Source organism: Mytilus galloprovincialis, chromosome 11 (assembly GCF_965363235.1).
Source record: "Mytilus galloprovincialis chromosome 11, xbMytGall1.hap1.1, whole genome shotgun sequence".
Taxonomy (NCBI): Eukaryota; Metazoa; Mollusca; class Bivalvia; order Mytilida; family Mytilidae; genus Mytilus; species Mytilus galloprovincialis.
The window spans coordinates 76,140,516-76,161,415 of NC_134848.1; the positions used below are offsets into that span (position 1 = coordinate 76,140,516).

The 20,900-nt window shown below is 31.3% G+C and overlaps 1 protein-coding gene across 4 annotated transcripts; it reads left to right on the plus strand.

Annotated features, from left to right (window-relative positions):
* The first annotated feature begins 869 nt into the window (after window positions 1-869).
* On the plus strand, window positions 870-19,535 carry LOC143052804 (AP-3 complex subunit sigma-2-like). Of its 4 annotated transcripts, none has more exons than XM_076225903.1 (7): window positions 870-1,028; window positions 4,792-4,883; window positions 9,120-9,231; window positions 10,782-10,853; window positions 11,779-11,886; window positions 12,999-13,022; window positions 18,721-19,535. In XM_076225903.1, the coding sequence occupies exons 1-7, from the start codon at window positions 960-962 to the stop codon at window positions 18,832-18,834; spliced, it is 591 nt and encodes a 196-aa protein (XP_076082018.1). In that variant the 5' UTR covers window positions 870-959; the 3' UTR covers window positions 18,835-19,535. The 4 variants fall into 4 exon arrangements, with proteins under 4 accessions (XP_076082018.1, XP_076082021.1, XP_076082019.1 ...); XM_076225906.1 differs by lacking the exon at window positions 12,999-13,022 and adding an exon at window positions 14,995-15,035; XM_076225904.1 differs by lacking the exon at window positions 12,999-13,022 and adding an exon at window positions 14,995-15,006.
* Window positions 19,536-20,900: the final 1,365 nt, after the last annotated feature.

Genomic DNA, 20,900 nt, shown 5'->3' on the forward strand with positions numbered 1-20,900 from the left:
AAATTGAATTATAACTGCCGGTTACGGCCTGACTCCAATTCTGAGTCACTGACCCGGATAACTCTTGCAGTGTATTTTAATTATTTTATTTCTATTATTGTTTTATTTGTATACATACTTATATAAATTTCTGATAATCAATTTCTGTTAAATATTGTACCAAACACGACCAGACATATTGTTGTTTATCTTTAGGAGGATCAAGTAATATTTTGGTATAAATATTTTGAATTTGAACATTATCCAAGTTTGATTAATACAGTTTACTATTACGTGTTCTATATCCTCTTTAATGCCGCATGTATTGCATATTGGAGAGACATTGCGTATGTGCTGGCCTAGTTGCCTAGGTAATAAAGTAGTGCCCAACCTAAGTCTAGTTATTAATTTTGCATGATATCGATCACCTTGATAAAAATTTGTTTTTTTATTTACTGTGTATTATTTACCAGTACCAAATGTTTCTTTAATAAGTCTATACTTTTCACAGGTCCATTTAAGAAGGTATAATTCCTCCATGAGAATGGCAAAATCTTCTCTTAAATATCCAGTAAGTTGGACGAAACGTCTACCAAATCATTACCATATAATTTATCTAAATATACACTTTGTTATTCCTTTCAGTCTGACAGTGAAATAGTTCATTTTGCGGTCATTCCGTGTTTAGCAAAGGGAGATCATAACACAGCTGCGCATCTCCGTTATAATCGAATATACAGTATTGATTATTAATTAATCAAATAATCATATTTAATATAGTAATCAAATAATCACTTGAAAATCTCCAAGTAATCACATAATCAAAACCCCATATGATATGCGTGCCGGAAATTCACAACAGAACGGAACCAAGGACAGGGTGTTAGAATATCTAAGTGACTTCCGCTTCGTCGACAACTCCTCCTCCTCACTCTCCTCACAAATGTGATTTTTACTGAAGAATCCCTGTTATTTATACAATGATTAAAGCCATTCTAGTATTTAATAATCATGGGAAACCAAGAATGTCCAAATTCTACCAGTTTTATGTAAGTCAAAGCGAAATTGAACCGGCGTCATAGGCGAAATTCCAACAACTTATCTTCCGTCATCGTCACTTACATTTACATTTTGCCCTTTTGTCTAACTGTCTAATATAACTTGATACTCGAAAATACTAGGAAATGACATCATGTATCATTCCATCCTGACTTCATCAGCTTGCCATAGGCATAGTGCTAGTAGGGTACATGGTATCATGTCTGTTCGCTCTGAGTTCGTTCACCCATAGAGTTCATAAGACATAATAAGACATTAAGCTTTATTTAGAGTCGGTATAAGCAAACAATTACAAACATAAGCTCTGAAGAGCTTTTAAAACCGACATAACAACAAGTAAAACAAAACATACATATCGAGTCATGCACACAACTTCGTTTGTCCCGGTCTCAATAATTAGCGACAAGAAGAATAATATTAGCGACAAGAAGCGACAAGAAACTATTTAGCGGCAAGAAAACATTTTTTTTTATATTAAAATTACTTATTCCAAATGAATATTAAAAGAATATGCAAAAGAAAACAATTTAACGACAGGAAAGTTAATATTGATAAAAAAAAAATGAAACTTAGATCTAATTCAGTCGCTACATTTATTTACATGATATTTTATTATGTATAACAGCGGGTATTACGTTTACCCTGTCGTATTATGGTGTAACAGTAGGGTCGGGTGGCTATACGTCACCGTTTCCTCTTGTCGATAAATGGTTCGTTCTGCTTTGACTGAGCTCTGGCAAATGAGACCAAATACAGATGTTCAGATACTTTATTATAGTATTCCACATAATTTACATGTGAACAGTGAAACCGAAACATGAATTTGGTAAAGTAAAGCAAAAATTCATTGGTCGGATTAATGATAAATCCATGTAGTGATAAATGTAAGGCGGATTAATGATAAATCCAAGTGGTCTATTTGAGACCCAGTACAAAATATTACTTTAATGTTGACTGTTTTTTTACTGTATATGTTGACAATAAAGCATAAGTTGTTGTTTTGATTATTTATTCTATAAAATTTGCATTAAATTAATAGATGTAAATATGGAATTATCATTTCAAGCTGACTAATTATCAAAACAAAACGTTATTTATATTATTTATCCAACAAAGACAAGTATTAAAAACAAGCAGTGCCAGTGAGAATTATTATTATATCATTAAACCATTAATGCTCCAAAATTAAGCCATCAACTTTTGAATATTTCCATGTTTTTTACATGAATGTCAAGAATTTATACCATACAAATATCTGAATAAGGCCAACCTTAAAAATATGTTTGTTTGCAGTTTTCCGACTGTACCTTCAGACTGAAGGATCGGTAGGTAGGAAAAATATTTTATTTTATCAGCCAAAATACAGTTTAAACAAGCAGTTACACTAAACCAAGTTTCTTGTGAAGAAAAAAAAAACATTTTAAAACAACAAACACTGGACATGCTGAAAACCAACATCAAATGAACAGGCATTTTCAGATAAAAAACTTTTTAACCAAACCTGAAACTTTAACATAGTGTCATTATCCAATTTATGACATAAAATATGGTATAATTATTAAACACTGGCACTGGAACACTTATAAACAAGGAATGTCATTATGACTAGAACTGTTTTAAAGAAATATATTCAGACATGTATGCTTTTTGACTAGAATGTTTTCATGAGTAGAGTATTTTCATCAAAAAAATATAGATATTAAAGATTTATAAGACAATGTATTAAAGAGTGTATTTTTAATAAAAAAAAAAAATAACCATTGAATCTTCCTCAATTGAAAAAAAGGCAACTTGAAAAAAAGTATTAAGACATTCGACTGTTTTCATATGTCTAACAATATTTAATTATATGTGATAAGGTTATATTTTTGCCAGGCTTTAATGAAAACCAAAGAAATCTAAAGTTTGGGGTGAAATTCATAGCACCCCATTAAAAGTAAATGGTCTGTACTGAAATGTTTTTAATGCATAAAAAAAATTGGCAGCATAGCTCCTAAGGACATGTTTTAATTGAATTCACACAGGCCACACAGTTTGGGTATATTTAATATTGTAAGAAAGAGAATTATTGCAATGAGTGGGGCAGCCCCCTTATCCTAAAGGAGCATACTCATTGCAATCGAAGATAGATTTAATATAGAGAGAGTATATTTATTTTTCGAGCTAACCATTCATTTTCTCTACATCTTTGTGTAGTTAGGGTTGCTTCTTATTGATTTGGCATGATCTATATCCATTAACATTTCAAATGAGCCCTTCCTCCGTACAGGCGTGTTTACAGATATCCATGAAGATTTAAGTCACGGAGGAGTGGTTTCATCTTTGTCGTCTTCACAACGATTTGTAGAAAATATGCCATACTTCAAGCTGCTGTCGAATTATTTAACCACTGAAATTGGTTCCATAAAGTCAGGCTCCACAGATTCTGTACCCGATTTGTTTGAGACAGAATGGTTATCGTGTCAGTTAGGAATATCCACTGCATCATCGTCAATAATATCATCACACATCATTACATGTGCCTGAATCTGTATAAACAGTTTACTAATAAACTTTTTTGTTTGTTATTTGTCTTAAAATTGACACGAGACGACAGCGTAAAGTACTCCCCCGTGACTTCATGGATACCTGTAAACAATTTCCATGTGCTTTATCATTAAATGGCCACATGAACGCTTGACGGGAAGCTAAGAAAAACCGAACTTGAAATGCATAATTGACCCAGACTTTAAATCATTTCCGGAAAGGACCCAAAGTTCCGGATTGCGTCAATAGAAGTATTAAAAAAAAATTCTTCAAATTTAAAGCAATAAAATTTTCACAGTCGTGAGGATTTTCAAGGGTCGGTCTGTAAACTGCAAACAAACAATATTTTAATTTAAGCCTAAGTTTTATTAAACTTTTATGCAAAGGGAGATCATAACACAGCTGCGCAACTCCTCTTTGTACAATATATAATAAACTTGCAAAATGCATTATTTGTGCATCATTGTCCAGAAAATACATACACAAATTGTGAAATCAAACAAGAGGACAACATAATTAAAATGTGAATAGTTTTCATTATTTTATTTAGTGTATTGCCTTGAGCATTTAACGATATTTATCATGTTTATGCACATTGATTGGAGATTAAAGGAAATTAATGACAATCTTGAGTTTTCAACAGGTGTTCACTATTTACAATGAATACATGTATATATTCTGGCGCTTGTAATTGTATAGTCTGACACGTGTACAAAGTTGAAGGTGTTAATTGGGTGTTATTGTAGCAATAAAACAAGGGACACACGCCTCGTTAATCTCATTTGATGTTCTATCATTGTGTATTACCTTAGGGTGAAACCAAAGCTAACGTTGGTCCTATCAGCAATGATCAGGAAAAATCAATTGTATCGCTAGAAAGGAAATAATATTTCATGTTTGTGTATTTTTTTGTTTATCGGTAAGCTTGAAAATCATCCAGAGCAGAAATCAACACAAATTGGTATCCAACAAATAAAAATGAATCCTCAGTATGCTAGTATTTACTATAGTATCCTGTACTTTTTATGGTGTCTACTGAAGTAAAAGTACTCTAAAGTTTGTTTTGATAAGGAATATTATATTATTAACAAAAACTCATATAAAGTTTTTTTTTAAAGAATTGCTGGTCATTCATGTCATTGCAAGTGTCTAACTAACCAACAAAGTAATTAACAAAATTGTAGTTCTAATTTTTGTACTTATTTTTTTTCCAACATTGTCCAACAGCCAGAAGATTTACAACAACAGATAATTCGTGAAACATTCCATCTGGTATCTAAAAGAGACGATAATGTGTGTAACTTTCTAGAAGGTGGAACGTAAGTATTTAATATGAAAATAAGATGTGGTATGATTCCCAGTGAGACAGCTCTCAACCAAACGTTTCATCTGGTACAAATGTATCTAAAAGAGATCATAACGTGTGTAACTTTCTAGAAGGTGCAACGTGAGTAATAAATATCAAAATAAGATGTGGAATGGATTCCTAATGAGGCCAGTTCTAGTTACGGTACATTTTTTAAAAAGTTGGGGTCGGTTGGGTAGGGTTTTTTTTTTTTTTTTGACATTGAGTCTTTGGGAGCAACATTCTGACTTTAACAGTGCTTAATGAAAAATGCCAAAAACACTTTAGGGTTGGCTATTATTAAGACTAAAAAGTAGGGTAGGTAGGGTAACTGGAACCACACATATATTTTTTTATTTGGCCTGAGACAGCTCTCCATATTAGACCAAATTACATAGAAGTTAACTCTATATACAGATATATGCCATTGTAGTAGTACTGTTTTCAACATTATATTTAAGCAAAACCCATATTATAAACAATAAAAGGTCAAGAAATGATAAACATAAAACAATTCAAACAGTAAGAGCTTGATTTATTCACAAAACAATAAACGAAAAACAAACATAATATACAGCAACAAAGAACAACCACTGCATTACAGGCTACTGACATTGAACATGATTGATAGACCAGTCTACATGTACAAGTTAATACTGTCAATTCAGAAGTTTTCTATTAATGTTACTACTTGAGTATTTCCATTATAAGAACTCACATTATAATATCAAATACATTATCTGTGTGTAGCTTTTCTTAAAACTGTAATAATTAAACTCTACGTTTTGTTCATTGAAAAAAAAATCACAATTTTAAATGAATGCAATATTTTTTGTTGGTTTAATTTGTGCATTATAAAGTATTCAGACATTTTGCATGCTATATTTTATTTTCATTCCAGGTTAATCATGTTAATTGGAGGGTCAGACTATAAATTAATATACAGACATTATGCTACGTTATATTTTAATTGCAGGTTAATTGGAGGGTCAGACTATAAATTAATAAACAGACATTATGCTACCTTATATTTTAATTGCAGGTTGATTGGAGGGTCAGACTATAAATTGATGTACAGACATTATGCTACGTTATATTTTAATTGCAGGTTAATTGGAGGGTCAGACTATAAATTGATGTACAGACATTATGCTACGTTATATTTTAATTGCAGGTTAATTGGAGGGTCAGACTATAAATTGATGTACAGACATTATGCTACGTTATATTTTAATTGCAGGTTAATTGGAGGGTCAGACTATAAATTGATGTACAGACATTATGCTACGTTATATTTTAATTGCAGGTTAATTGGAGGGTCAGACTATAAATTAATATACAGACATTATGCTACGTTATATTTTAATTGCAGGTTAATTGGAGGGTCAGACTATAAATTAATATACAGACATTATGCTACGTTATATTTTAATTGCAGGTTAATTGGAGGGTCAGACTATAAATTAATATACAGACATTATGCTACGTTATATTTTAATTGCAGGTTAATTGGAGGGTCAGACTATAAATTGATGTACAGACATTATGCTACGTTATATTTTAATTGCAGGTTAATTGGAGGGTCAGACTATAAATTAATATACAGACATTATGCTACGTTATATTTTAATTGCAGGTTAATTGGAGGGTCAGACTATAAATTAATATACAGACATTATGCTACGTTATATTTTAATTGCAGGTTAATTGGAGGGTCAGCCTATAAATTGATGTACAGACATTATGCTACGTTATATTTTAATTGCAGGTTAATTGGAGGGTCAGACTATAAATTAATATACAGACATTATGCTACGTTATATTTTAATTGCAGGTTAATTGGAGGGTCAGACTATAAATTGATGTACAGACATTATGCTACGTTATATTTTAATTGCAGGTTAATTGGAGGGTCAGACTATAAATTGATGTACAGACATTATGCTACGTTATATTTTAATTGCAGGTTAATTGGAGGGTCAGACTATAAATTAATATACAGACATTATGCTACGTTATATTTTAATTGCAGGTTAATTGGAGGGTCAGACTATAAATTAATATACAGACATTATGCTACGTTATATTTTAATTGCAGGTTAATTGGAGGGTCAGACTATAAATTAATATACAGACATTATGCTACGTTATATTTTAATTGCAGGTTAATTGGAGGGTCAGACTATAAATTAATATACAGACATTATGCTACGTTATATTTTAATTGCAGGTTAATTGGAGGGTCAGACTATAAATTGATGTACAGACATTATGCTACGTTATATTTTAATTGCAGGTTAATTGGAGGGTCAGACTATAAATTGATGTACAGACATTATGCTACGTTATATTTTAATTGCAGGTTAATTGGAGGGTCAGACTATAAATTGATGTACAGACATTATGCTACATTATATTTTAATTGCAGGTTAATTGGAGGGTCAGACTATAAATTAATATACAGACATTATGCTACGTTATATTTTAATTGCAGGTTAATTGGAGGGTCAGACTATAAATTAATATACAGACATTATGCTACGTTATATTTTAATTGCAGGTTAATTGGAGGGTCAGACTATAAATTAATATACAGACATTATGCTACGTTATATTTTAATTGCAGGTTAATTGGAGGGTCAGACTATAAATTAATATACAGACATTATGCTACGTTATATTTTAATTGCAGGTTAATTGGAGGGTCAGACTATAAATTAATATACAGACATTATGCTACGTTATATTTTAATTGCAGGTTAATTGGAGGGTCAGACTATAAATTGATGTACAGACATTATGCTACGTTATATTTTAATTGCAGGTTAATTGGAGGGTCAGACTATAAATTGATGTACAGACATTATGCTACATTATATTTTAATTGCAGGTTAATTGGAGGGTCAGACTATAAATTAATATACAGACATTATGCTACGTTATATTTTAATTGCAGGTTAATTGGAGGGTCAGACTATAAATTAATATACAGACATTATGCTACGTTATATTTTAATTGCAGGTTAATTGGAGGGTCAGACTATAAATTGATGTACAGACATTATGCTACGTTATATTTTAATTGCAGGTTAATTGGAGGGTCAGACTATAAATTAATATACAGACATTATGCTACGTTATATTTTAATTGCAGGTTAATTGGAGGGTCAGACTATAAATTAATATACAGACATTATGCTACGTTATATTTTAATTGCAGGTTAATTGGAGGGTCAGACTATAAATTAATATACAGACATTATGCTACGTTATATTTTAATTGCAGGTTAATTGGAGGGTCAGACTATAAATTGATGTACAGACATTATGCTACGTTATATTTTAATTGCAGGTTAATTGGAGGGTCAGCCTATAAATTAATATACAGACATTATGCTACGTTATATTTTAATTGCAGGTTAATTGGAGGGTCAGACTATAAATTAATATACAGACATTATGCTACGTTATATTTTAATTGCAGGTTAATTGGAGGGTCAGACTATAAATTGATGTACAGACATTATGCTACGTTATATTTTAATTGCAGGTTAATTGGAGGGTCAGACTATAAATTGATGTACAGACATTATGCTACGTTATATTTTAATTGCAGGTTAATTGGAGGGTCAGACTATAAATTGATGTACAGACATTATGCTACGTTATATTTTAATTGCAGGTTAATTGGAGGGTCAGACTATAAATTGATGTACAGACATTATGCTACATTATATTTTAATTGCAGGTTAATTGGAGGGTCAGACTATAAATTGATGTACAGACATTATGCTAAGTTATATTTTAATTGCAGGTTAATTGGAGGGTCAGACTATAAATTAATATACAGACATTATGCTACGTTATATTTTAATTGCAGGTTAATTGGAGGGTCAGACTATAAATTGATGTACAGACATTATGCTACGTTATATTTTAATTGCAGGTTAATTGGAGGGTCAGACTATAAATTGATGTACAGACATTATGCTATATTTTATTTTCATTCCAGGTTAATTGGAGGGTCAGACTATAAATTAATATACAGACATTATGCTATATTTTATTTTCATTCCAGGTTAATTGGAGGGTCAGACTATAAATTAATATACAGACATTATGCTATATTTTATTTTCATTCCAGGTTAATTGGAGGGTCAGACTATAAATTGATGTACAGACATTATGCTATATTTTATTTTCATTCCAGGTTAATTGGAGGGTCAGACTATAAATTGATATACAGACATTATGCTACATTATATTTCGTTTTCTGTGTTGACTCATCAGAAAGTGAGCTTGGTATCTTAGATTTGATACAGGTTGGTTGATTTTCTAAATAGTTAACTTTAAGCATTGAATAACAATTGATTGTATTTCAATAAAAATTTGAAGATGTGGTATGATCATGGTGATTGCTAATGAGACAAGTCTCCAAAAGAGACCAGGTGGCATACAAATGGACCACTAACGGTCACTGTATGGCCTTTAACAATGAGCAAAGCCCATACAGCATTGTTAGCTATAAAAGGTCCAGATACATGTATGACTAATCAAAGGAGAAAACTAACAGCTTAATTTATGTACGAAAAAATATAAACAGAAAACAAATATGTTTTACTGGATCACAGGCACCTGACTTGGGACAGGTAAATACAACATACAGAACTTTTACTGGATCTTTGGCACCTGACTTGGGACAGGTAAATACAACATACAGAACTTTTCTGCTGATACTTGGCAATTATAGAAACTACATGTAGCTATTGACCCACACCTTTATTTTTCATAATATTGGTTTAATAGGTACGCATGTCATGCATGTACACAAACAAGACATAAAAATAATACCAATGATTTAAGAGAGAAAATATGAACATGATGAGTAGGTTTTCTAATATATTTATAGTACTACCATGATTATTGCTGTTTTCCATATACCTTTATATATACCTGCTATTTTTGGAAAGAAATACAACTTTGTGACTATATTTCAGAGTAAAATTTGTATTAATTGTGCAAAACTTTGGTGATCTTTAAAAAAGAAAATTGCAGGAATTTGCAGTTTTGCGGTGACATGTCAACTACTGCTAGGGGGAGATAACTAGAGATACATTAATACATCTGCTTGAATTATGACCTTCATCTGACTTCTAATAGGTTGTCATGTAACAGGTCATTGACAAGACCATCTTTTAAGAAGAAAATATGTGCATTTGAAACAAAGTTAATATGTTACACATTAGGATATATTTGTTGAAGAAAGTATTATATAGGAAATGATAAAAACAACAATGGTAGCATGTCATTTATTAAGTTTTCATAGGTACAATGTACGTTAGAAAATTATTCTTTGTAAATATTGCTTAACAGCTGAAATTATATGAACCCTTCAACTGAAGATCAAACTATAAACATTAAAGCAAATAACATTAAAAAAAACCAATGCAACAGATGCATATTTTATTCAAAGTAAAAAAAAATGATATTTTTGCCTCGCCTACGATAGTAGAGGGGCATTATATTTTCTGGTCTGGAGGTCCGTTCATCCGTCCATTTGTCTGTCCCTTTTGTCCTGCTTCAAGTTACAGTTTTGGTTAAAGTTTTTGGTCAAGGTAGTTCTTGATGAAGTTGAAGTCCAATCAACTTGAAACTTAGTACGCATGTTCCCTATGATATGATCTTTCTAATTTTAATGTAAAATTAAGAGTTCTGACCCCATTTTCATGGTCCACTCGACATAGAAAATGATAGTGTGAGTGGGGCATCCGTGTACTGGGGAAACGTTCTTGTTTCACTACAGTTTGATTTGTATAATTATATTTGCATAGCAAACAATATGAAATCTGTTTATATTGATCTCTTTATACAGGTGTTTGTAGAAACATTAGATAAATGCTTTGAAAATGTATGTGAGCTGGACCTTATATTTCATGTTGATAAGGTAAGCATGTTGTAGGTATAACAAAAAAACAGTTTATCAGGAGCATATCTAAAGACCATTGTGTGATCTTTGCTAGATAAACTGGATGTCGTTGTCCTAATTGAAGGTCTTCTTGTCATGTACTCTACTTTGTAAAATGTTATACAGATAATTTAAAAAAAAAAACTTTAATTGCTAAGAATGGCTATACACACACTTGCCAATCTAAAATCAAAAGAGCAGTTCATGTATTGCTATTCTTCATTTCAAGGTCCAAATGAAGCCTTTCATATGACACGAAAGCACACTGCATTACAATAGGATTCGTCTGTAAGATGTCAAAACTTTCCATTTTCTGAACTATCATGACTATTATTGACTGTATTCCATATCACTTAAAAAAACTGAATAAGAGTGAAAATATACAACATATGTTCAAAAAATGAAAAGCTTGTCTAAATATATATTCACCTGACTTTTTTTTAAGATACTATTTTGCTTTATGACATATCTTACAGTTAATTGTGTTGGGTTGCTGTTTTCAATCAGGTATATCCCACATCAATTTTTGTTCATATTAATGTTTTTAAGTTCATACATCAAATATCAAATTGCCTATTTAAGCTGATAGATATAAGAAGATGTGATATGAGTGCCAATGAGACAACTCCCCATTCAAGTCACGATTAGTAGAAAAGTAAACCAAATTAAGGTCTTCAACACGAAGCCTTGGCTCACCCTGAACAGCAAGCTATAAAAAAGGGCCCAAAATATGACAAGTGTAAAACAATTCAACTGGGTAAACCAACGGTCTAATTTACATAAAAAAAAGAAACAAGAAACACTTTTGAACCACATCATATACAACAACTACTGAACATCAGATTCCTGACTTAAGCAGGTGACCTCATCTAAATGAAAAAAGTTTCTTTTTTCCTGGTTTTAGGTTCATTACATTCTTGGAGAGCTTGTAATGGGAGGAATGGTTCTTGAAACAAATATGACAGAAATTATGACCAGAATAGAGGAACAAAATAAGTTGGAAAAATCAGAGGTACGATCAAGTCTTATCTTCTTATTTATACATTACCACCTTTGTTTAAATACTGTACATGTGTTATACCAGGCCTGGTTTTGCTTAAGTGAAAATAAAGTTGAAATTGCACTTCTATTTAGATACCATTTAATAAAGAAACACAGCTGAAGAGTCCAAACTGAAAATTGAAAATGTTAAATTTCTCTGAAAGCAATCAGGTCTGGTAAAACAGTTTTAGACTTTTAAAGGCAGTTCTAATTTACTATGTTTGGGAATAGTCTATTACTGAGGTAGTTCTAGTCAACTCAAGCCAAACAAAAAATATTTCTGTGTAAGTTTTCCTCATTTAAATAAGTAGGGTAAGGTATGTAGAATTTAGGTTAGGTATATTGGAACAATTTAAAAGTTGTCTGGGGTCAAAACGTTGGGTTTTTTTTTATCGAATTTTGTACCATAACATAAAGTAACAATTGATAGTGTATTAAATTAAATTGATAATGGAAAAAAAGTGTTTAAAATTTTTCTGAAATTTTTGTACCCTCGAGTCTCCTTAAGGTTTTTAAGCACAATTTAACAAATCTTTTGGTGGAATTCAAATTTGAACTTTCAGAAATGGAAGTAGGGTTCAAGTCTTTAGGTGGTAAGGTAAGGTCTTGTTTTGGTTGTTTCGCTTCTTCCCACAGTGTGTATTGCTTTCTGATTGGAATTGAATATTTTTAGACACAAAACTAACATGATGCATACAATATTTAAATGACCTTAGTATTAATACTATTTCAAGTTTTATATTTTAGCATGAATTGAATGAAATGTTCTATGCTGTGTCTAGGAAATTAGGATTATTATATGATAAAGGGGCTTATCTGGACCAAATAATCTCCTTATTAGCAAATATTTCTTTGTGAAGAATTTTTCTGGTCATTCCTTTTTGGTAGTGTGAATAGAAAAACAAGAGGCTCTTTTTAAAATGGGAAGTTATACTCAAGTGATCATGCCTTATACAAATTTTGTTTCTCTAATCCTTTTTGGGGAAATTTGTCACTGTATTATTATACTCATAAATATTATGATGACTACTGTTTGAATAATTTGTAGGTGCACACATTGTATAAAGTTTACACTATTTTTAGGTTACGTTCCAAAAGGCTGCATTGGTAGGTTTTTATTTTTGGCTTTTTTCAGATCTAAGCCTATGGGAAGACAAATTACAAGATTTATATACATGTAATTTTATATGTGTTCGTGGAAACTGAAGTCCTAAGTGTAGTTAGTTATTCTGATCCCAACTGTTTCACAGATACATATTGCATATATGTAATCTTTAATTTTAAGTTTATGAGTGGGGTTTTTTAAAGTTTGAAATAAATTTTATAACTGTTTTCCTGCACTTGACCTAAAGCAAGTTTGCTTAATTATAGATTTTATGCTCCCGCTGTAGTGAAGGGGGCATTAAGTTTTAATCTTGTCGGTCTGTCCAAAAATGGTTCCAATCTTATGAAATTTTGGGTAGCATCACTTTTACCGTTCTAGAGCTATTCCCATTTACAAATGGAAAAATTGCCAGGAATTTTTGTTTCTGGTCTATAACTTTAGTTTGCCTCAAACAAACATTATGAAACTTGCAGATGGAGATTTAAGTTATTGATTCATCCCTCTGTCATTTAAAAAAAATATCAGTTCTCTAGACTTTTCCTCTTTTACTTGCAATATTTAATTGACTTCTATCATATAAAATTACTACTTTAAATATAAATGACTGTTATCTTGTCTTCCCATACGTATATGATTCTGGATATTGCTATAGCATGCAGCCTTTTTATTATTTATAGTTAATATTGTATGTCATTAGCACTTTTTACTTAATTTTGTTCCCCTTATATCATACTGTTTTTAACTAGCTAGGAGGGTTCATTTGTATAACAATCTGTATGAGGGACAGAATTTTTACATCAAACCAGAAATATATATTAAAGGGGGGATGGATTGTTTGGTCTCAAAAATGGTAATTATTTGCTGAAAAAGATGAATTTTTTTTGGAAAATTAGGAATTGGAATTATTAAAAAATGTTTTATGTTAAAGCTTTTGGGATATCACAGATTTCTGAAAATTAATGAAAATATGATTTAAAAAATCTTCATTGAATTTTGAATTTTTATTTATTTTTGAATAAAGCATGCTAGAAACTTATATTTGGCCATCACTGCCATGACTGCACAGCATGCACGCAGATAGTGGAGATGTAATGGAACAAAACAATTTACTCAGATGGAACATATTGCTTATTTTTTAGTATTAATTTATATACATATTTGCATGTAAATCAGGTATAGAGAAATTCCTGCAACAGAGATTTGCATGTATATTTAAATAGGTGTAGAGAAATTCCTATAACATACATGTACATTTGCATGCCTTATTGTTAGTTTTATACTGTTATATATTCATGTGTCTATCCACAGTCAGAAACTTTGTCAGTGACTGTCTGTCTGTCTGTTATATGTTATTGTTTTTGTTGTTTAACTAATTTTATTTTTAATAGCAGGTCTTGGCAGTTTCTGTTTGATATATTCACATTTTTTTAGGATTTAAGAGCTGGACATATTGGTATAGACACCTATCTATTAGTCTTGACCAGTTGATGTCAATTGTTTGGTTTGTGTTGTTGGGTTGCTGGAGTCTCTTGATCCACATTTATATAGATATAAACCATATTTGGTCGTGTATAGTCCCCACTTTTTAACCAAAATAATGTTGTTGGAATTTTAAAAAATTGCAAAGCTTGATATTTGTTTCCACAGACACATTCTTTTTTTTTAAATAGGGCAATAAGTTATTTACTTAGTTATAGTTATGCCTTGTTATTACTAATTTCAATTTTTTTTAATTCCTGTCCACTCTTAATTAAAGATTTCCCCGCCACAAGTTTATGAAACTTCAACACAATACTACAAACCAAAACTTGTAGACTGAGCTTGAACCTGGACAATGACTGGCATACCCTTTTAGACTTAAGCTCCTTTATAACTTGAAAAATAGCAAGCTTAAATGGTGGCATTTGTGTCCTCAGAGAGATTCTTCTTTTTATCAATATCTCTCAATAAATATATATACCTTATATATTGTAGGGTAGAATGGGTGTAAGTTCAAACTTTTTAATTTAGAAGAAGTTAGTATTATCAACATGAACTAACAGTGGTTGCTACTGCCTGTACTAAAACTTTGTGAAATTTCTGTTATGCAGAATTTTTTGATATCATGCGGATATCTTGTCTTGTATATAATTATTGTGAGCATTAAACATAGATTGCTTAGAAATGTGCAGTACTGTTAATGTACAAAATCATAAAAGTTTTGAATCCAAAAAACAATTGAAAAACTTCATACAGAACTTTAATACCATCAATGTTTTATATGTAAACACTAATCATCTGATATCACAAAGAATTCTGAATTAACAGTATTTAATTTGCATTTGAAATTAAAATTGGCATAGTGTGTCTTTTTTTATGCCCCATTTATGGGCATTGTGTTTTCTGGACTGTGTGTTCATCTGTTTGACTCTCCATCTGTCAGGCTTCAGGTTAAAATTTTTGGTCAAGGTAGTTTTAATGAAGTTGATGTCCAATCAACTTGAAACTTAGTAAACATGTTGCCTATGATATGATCTTTCTTATTTTTATGCCAAATTAGAGATTTTATCCCATTTTCACAGTCCACTGATCATAAAAAATTATAGTGCAGATGGGGCATCCATGTACAGGGGAATCATACTTGTTTCTCTATGTTTACTATATAGTTCTAAGTTTTTCATAAGCCAAACATGTTTTTCATCTGATGCAGGACAATTACTTTTAAAAAAGAGTATCTATAGTTAAAAGCTTCCAAAAAAGTTATAACTAAAATTTCAATATTAGACCTTTATTTTGGCTAGAATTCTGAATTGGGCTTTTATTTTCACAATTATATAGGATTATTTAGGATTTACCCTTATTGGGACTTGGGATTAATATTTGATGATCTGATCTTTATCTTTAAAGGAAATCAGGATGACAGCCCTCCTACAATGTAGTACTTAAGTTTTACTGTGTATACTGGTATAATTTAAAACATGAATTAAAAGAGAATTCATATCAATATTAATGACACAGCAACTCATCAATGCAATCAAACAAATCATTGAGACTCCCATATCTCATCAACGCAAAAAAACAAATCATTGAGACTTCCATATCTCATCAACGCAATAAAACAAATCATTGAGACTCCCATATCTCATCAACGCAATAAAACAAATCATTGAGACTCCCATATCTCATCAACGCAATAAAACAAATCATTGAGACTCCCATATCTCATCAACGCAATAAAACAAATCATTGAGACTCCCATATCTCATCAACGCAATAAAACAAATCATTGAGACTCCCATATCTCATCAACGCAATAAAACAAACCATTGAGACTCCCATATCTCATCAATGCAATAAAACAAATCATTGAGACCCCCATATCTCATCAACGCAATAAAACAAATCATTGAGACCCCCATATCTCATCAACGCAATAAAACAAATCATTGAGACCCCCATATCTCATCAACGCAATAAAACAAATCATTGAGACTCCCATATCTCATCAACACAATAAAACAAATCATTGAGACTCCCATATCTCATCAAATCATTAAAACAAATCATTGAGACCCCCATATCTCATCAAATCATTAAAACAAATCATTGAGACTCCCATATCTCACCAACGCAATAAAACAAATCATTGAGACTCCCATATCTCATCAACACAATAAAACAAATCATTGAGACTCCCATATCTCATCAACACAATAAAACAAATCATTGAGACTCCAATATCTCATCAACGCAATAAAACAAATCATTGAGACCCCCATATCTCATCAACACAATAAAACAAATCATTGAGACCCCCATATCTCATCAACCCAATAAAACACATCATTGAGACTCCCATATCTCATCAACGCAATAAAACACATCATTGAGACTCCCATATCTCATCAACACAATAAAACACATCATTGAGACTCCCATATATCATCAACGCAACAAAACAAATCATTGAGACTCCCATATCTCATCAACGCAATAAAACAAATCATTGAGACTCCCATATCTCATCAACGCAATAAAACAAGTCATTGAGACCCCCATATCTCTTTAACACAATAAAACAAATCATTCAGACTCCAATATCTCATCAACGCAAAAAAACAAATCATTCAGACTCCCATATCTCTTTAACACAATAAAACAAATCATTCAGACTCCCATATCTCATCAACACAATAAAACAAATCATTGAGACCCCCATATCTCATCAAAGCAATAAAACAAGTCATTGAGACTCCCATATCTCATCAACCCAATAAAACAAATCATTGAGACCCCCATATCTCAGCTTATATATATATAACAGTTCTCAGAATCCACTTTCAACCAGGACCATTGTTTTCCTCTCTACTCTTGGTCATAAGTTCAGTTTTGGGAAATTACGTTTAAGACAGCTTATAAAACTAAAACTTGTATGAAAATTCATTTTCGCTGGACTGGTGTATATTTGTTTGGGGGCCAGCTGAGGGACGCCTCCGGGTGCGGGAATTGCTCGCTACATTGAAGACCTGTTGGTGACCCTCTGCTGTTGTTTTTTATTTGGTCGAGTTGTTGTCTCTTGGACACATTCCCCATTTCCATTCTCAATTTTATGAACACAAAAAATAAAAAGATTCTAGGAAGTATTTCCAACTAAGTAGATTTTTAAAGTTCTGTCCTCAGTTATTAGATAAATATTGATACAACAACAATATAGAGTTGTCAGATACTATGCAACCACATGGTTGTGTTTCTATTCCTGGAGTTACTAGAAGTCACAAATATGGTGTTTGCACCTGTCCTAAGTCAGGAATCTGATGTAAAGTAGTTGTCATTTGTTTATGTTATTTATACGTGTTTCTCGTTTGTTTATATAGATTAGACCGTTGGTTTACCCGTTTGAATGGTTTTACACTAGTTATTTTGGGGCCCTTTATAGCTTGTTGTTCGCTGTGAGCCAAGGCTTCGTGTTGAAGGCAGTACATTGACCTATAATGGTTTACTTTTATAAATTGTTATTTGGATGGAGAGTTGCCTCATTGGCACTCACACCACATCTTCCTATATCTATTTGATTAATTAGAATAATCATCAATGTTTAGCTAGAAGCTGTTGTTCTTTGATTTATTAAGATTTTACGCATGACTTGGATTGATACCTGCTTGTGATAGTTGTGTATTTTATTATATACTTACATATTATAACTAGTCATATTTTTTGTATTTATAAAAAAAGCCAAGGAAAGTCTGCCTGTAAAGTGTTTGTTTGCTGTGAATAAGTATTGTCACACTTCATTTTTTTTTAGCGAATGTGTAAAAAAATAATTTGATCCTGAATTTCATGAAATTCAGTTTATCTGTATATTCAAAAATGATTTGTTTTAATATTGTATAAAAGAAAAAAATGTATTATTTTCCTAATACATTATTCACATATTCATTCTTTACTTTTCATTCACCTTATTGAAAGTTTACTTCTTCTTTCTATTGCTGCATAATGCTATAGGACACATTGCAGCTTTTGTGATCCTTTAAGGATTTCTTTCTATCTTATAAAAACATTAAATCAATAATTAATTTTACTGCTTTTCTTGCAGAATATTTTTCATTTTGTGCTCAGTATTCACTTATTTCACTCATGGCTATCATTCATTGGTTAAAATTTTATAATTATTTTTTTTGAATGTTCATCAGTTCAACTTTTCATGAATATTTATGATTTCAGGCTGGTATATCTGCTGCTCCTGCTAGAGCTGTTAGTGCTGTCAAGGATATGAATATTCCACAGAAGTTCAAAGACATGAAGTTACCTGACCTTCCTAATTTCAAACTGTCATGAATATTCAACATTCAGCTCATGAATATTTAAAAAAATCATGTTGTCATTTTCATATCACATCTTATATTGTTTAAATATTTTATCTTTATTGTGTGAAAATTGTACTAATTCTCAGTTACATGAACATATATAGGAAAAGTTGACATTTGCTACTACATTCTTTAAATTAATTCGGGAATTTATTTTTTATTTTCAAAACTAAAGCTGCCAAGTGATACAGTTGTATTTTAATTAAGAGTGGACAGGAATTAAAAAAATTAGAAATTACACTTTCACTACAAACCTAAATTTAAAATTGACACACAATTACATTATCTTTTTTTTTAAATTGCATAAATATTGTGAAAAGATAACATATTTTTTCTATGAATTGTTGTTTTTGGCATGTACAAGAGCATACAATATTAAGCTATTTGGTAGATGTGCAGAAAATCCTTCTTTATATCAATAAATAAATATTAAAAAGTACTAAGTAAAAGTTGGACTGTTGGCAAAAATTCTATTATCAAAAGATTAATAAAGATATTATAATATAGAGTTATCTCCCTTTACAAGACAAATATAAAACCATGATATGATCATTTGGTTACTTTTAGGGTATACAGGCAATATATATATGTAGAGGTTTAGAAAATGTATGTTATTTATGATTGTTGTTGTTGAGATGAAAATACACTAATGAATAAATGACCTTAAATGTTGTGTTTTTTTCTGTTTTGCTTATTGGAACATATGGTTTATTGGATCCTTGCAAGGTCTACATGAAAGAAAAAAACAGATACTAGATAGCCATCCATGACACAAAACCATTTCATGCACAGCAATAACGATACAAAGAAAAGTCTGTCAGGCAGGGTTCACCCAACCTCTCCCTTATTCCATTGATCAGTGATCAAGGTTAAATTCAAGTGGTCAAGTCGATACCTCAAATCTTAGCAGGAGGTCATTAAGAAGCCACCCACACCATCTTAGATAATATGATCCAAGTACAGAATTAGTATCCATTGATTTTCATTGTCCACAAATATACTGTAAACCAACTTATTTTCGCGGATACCTTATTTCGTGTTTAGCCCTGACTGACTATTTCGCGGCGATTTATTTTCGCGATTCTCATCTTTGTTCGATGTAGTTAAATGAAAATAGATCCAAGTTTTACATATTCGCGACAATTTATATTTGCGATATATTTCTACCCGCGAAAGTCGCGAAAATAAGTTGGTTTACAGTGTGTTACTAGCCAATTTTTTTAGTACCCCTTCCAGATGTATTTCTTCATGTTTTATGCCTCAATAGCAAGGAGGGGGATGAAATTACACTTCAAAACATTTGGGTCATGAATTTAAGTGAAGCTGAGATGGGTAAAAAATTAGCACCCGGAAGCTGTCAAAAGATTTCAAGACCCCCATAACATTGATTTGTCCATATTTTGAGTTAGAGCGGATGAAGCTTTCTATAGTTTTGATATAACTTGTCCCAAAAGTAGAACAACAGACTGTAAGAATAATATTGAGAAAGCGCAGGTGTGATTTTTTTTCTTTTTATTTATTGTCTAAAACAAATGCACTATGAAATAACTGTGTACATGGACCTAAGCCATAGCTGAACTATATTTGATGTATGGAATGCTCTCAAGACATTATATATGTCAATCTGAAGGGGTACATCTGATCTTTTCCTTATTTTGAATTATAAAAAGTTTTTTAAGCAGTTAAAATTTGTTGTAAACAACAGATGCCCATATGCATTCTCTGACCAGATATTTTAATCTATCAATCATTCTCAGGTTCATCAATGTTTGACTGACTGGTGAGATCTAGGTCATGGCTTTTGATACCATATACACCCAGTGAGATCTAGGTCATGGCTTTAGATACCATGTACACCCGTTATGGTAAATTGTTGTTGAAACTAGTTTTAGTTTTTTAGCCTGAAAACATGTTCAACCTGATTTTATTCTGTATGTACCATCCATATATAATTCAGTGATTGTTGCTGCATATCATATTTGTTTTAAGTTTGTTTTGTACACAAGTAGGCTCTTGGTTCTGTAATGTTTTATGCAG

Excerpts from the sequence above, each read along its gene's own strand:
- LOC143052804 (XM_076225903.1), top strand. The coding sequence starts at position 960 with ATGATTAAAGCCATTCTAGTATTTAATAATCATGGGAAACCAAGAATG. Across the intron at positions 4,884-9,119 it reads AACTTTCTAGAAGGTGGAAC|GTTAATTGGAGGGTCAGACT; the intron begins GTAAGTATTTAA and ends TTTTCATTCCAG. Across the intron at positions 9,232-10,781 it reads GTATCTTAGATTTGATACAG|GTGTTTGTAGAAACATTAGA; the intron begins GTTGGTTGATTT and ends CTCTTTATACAG.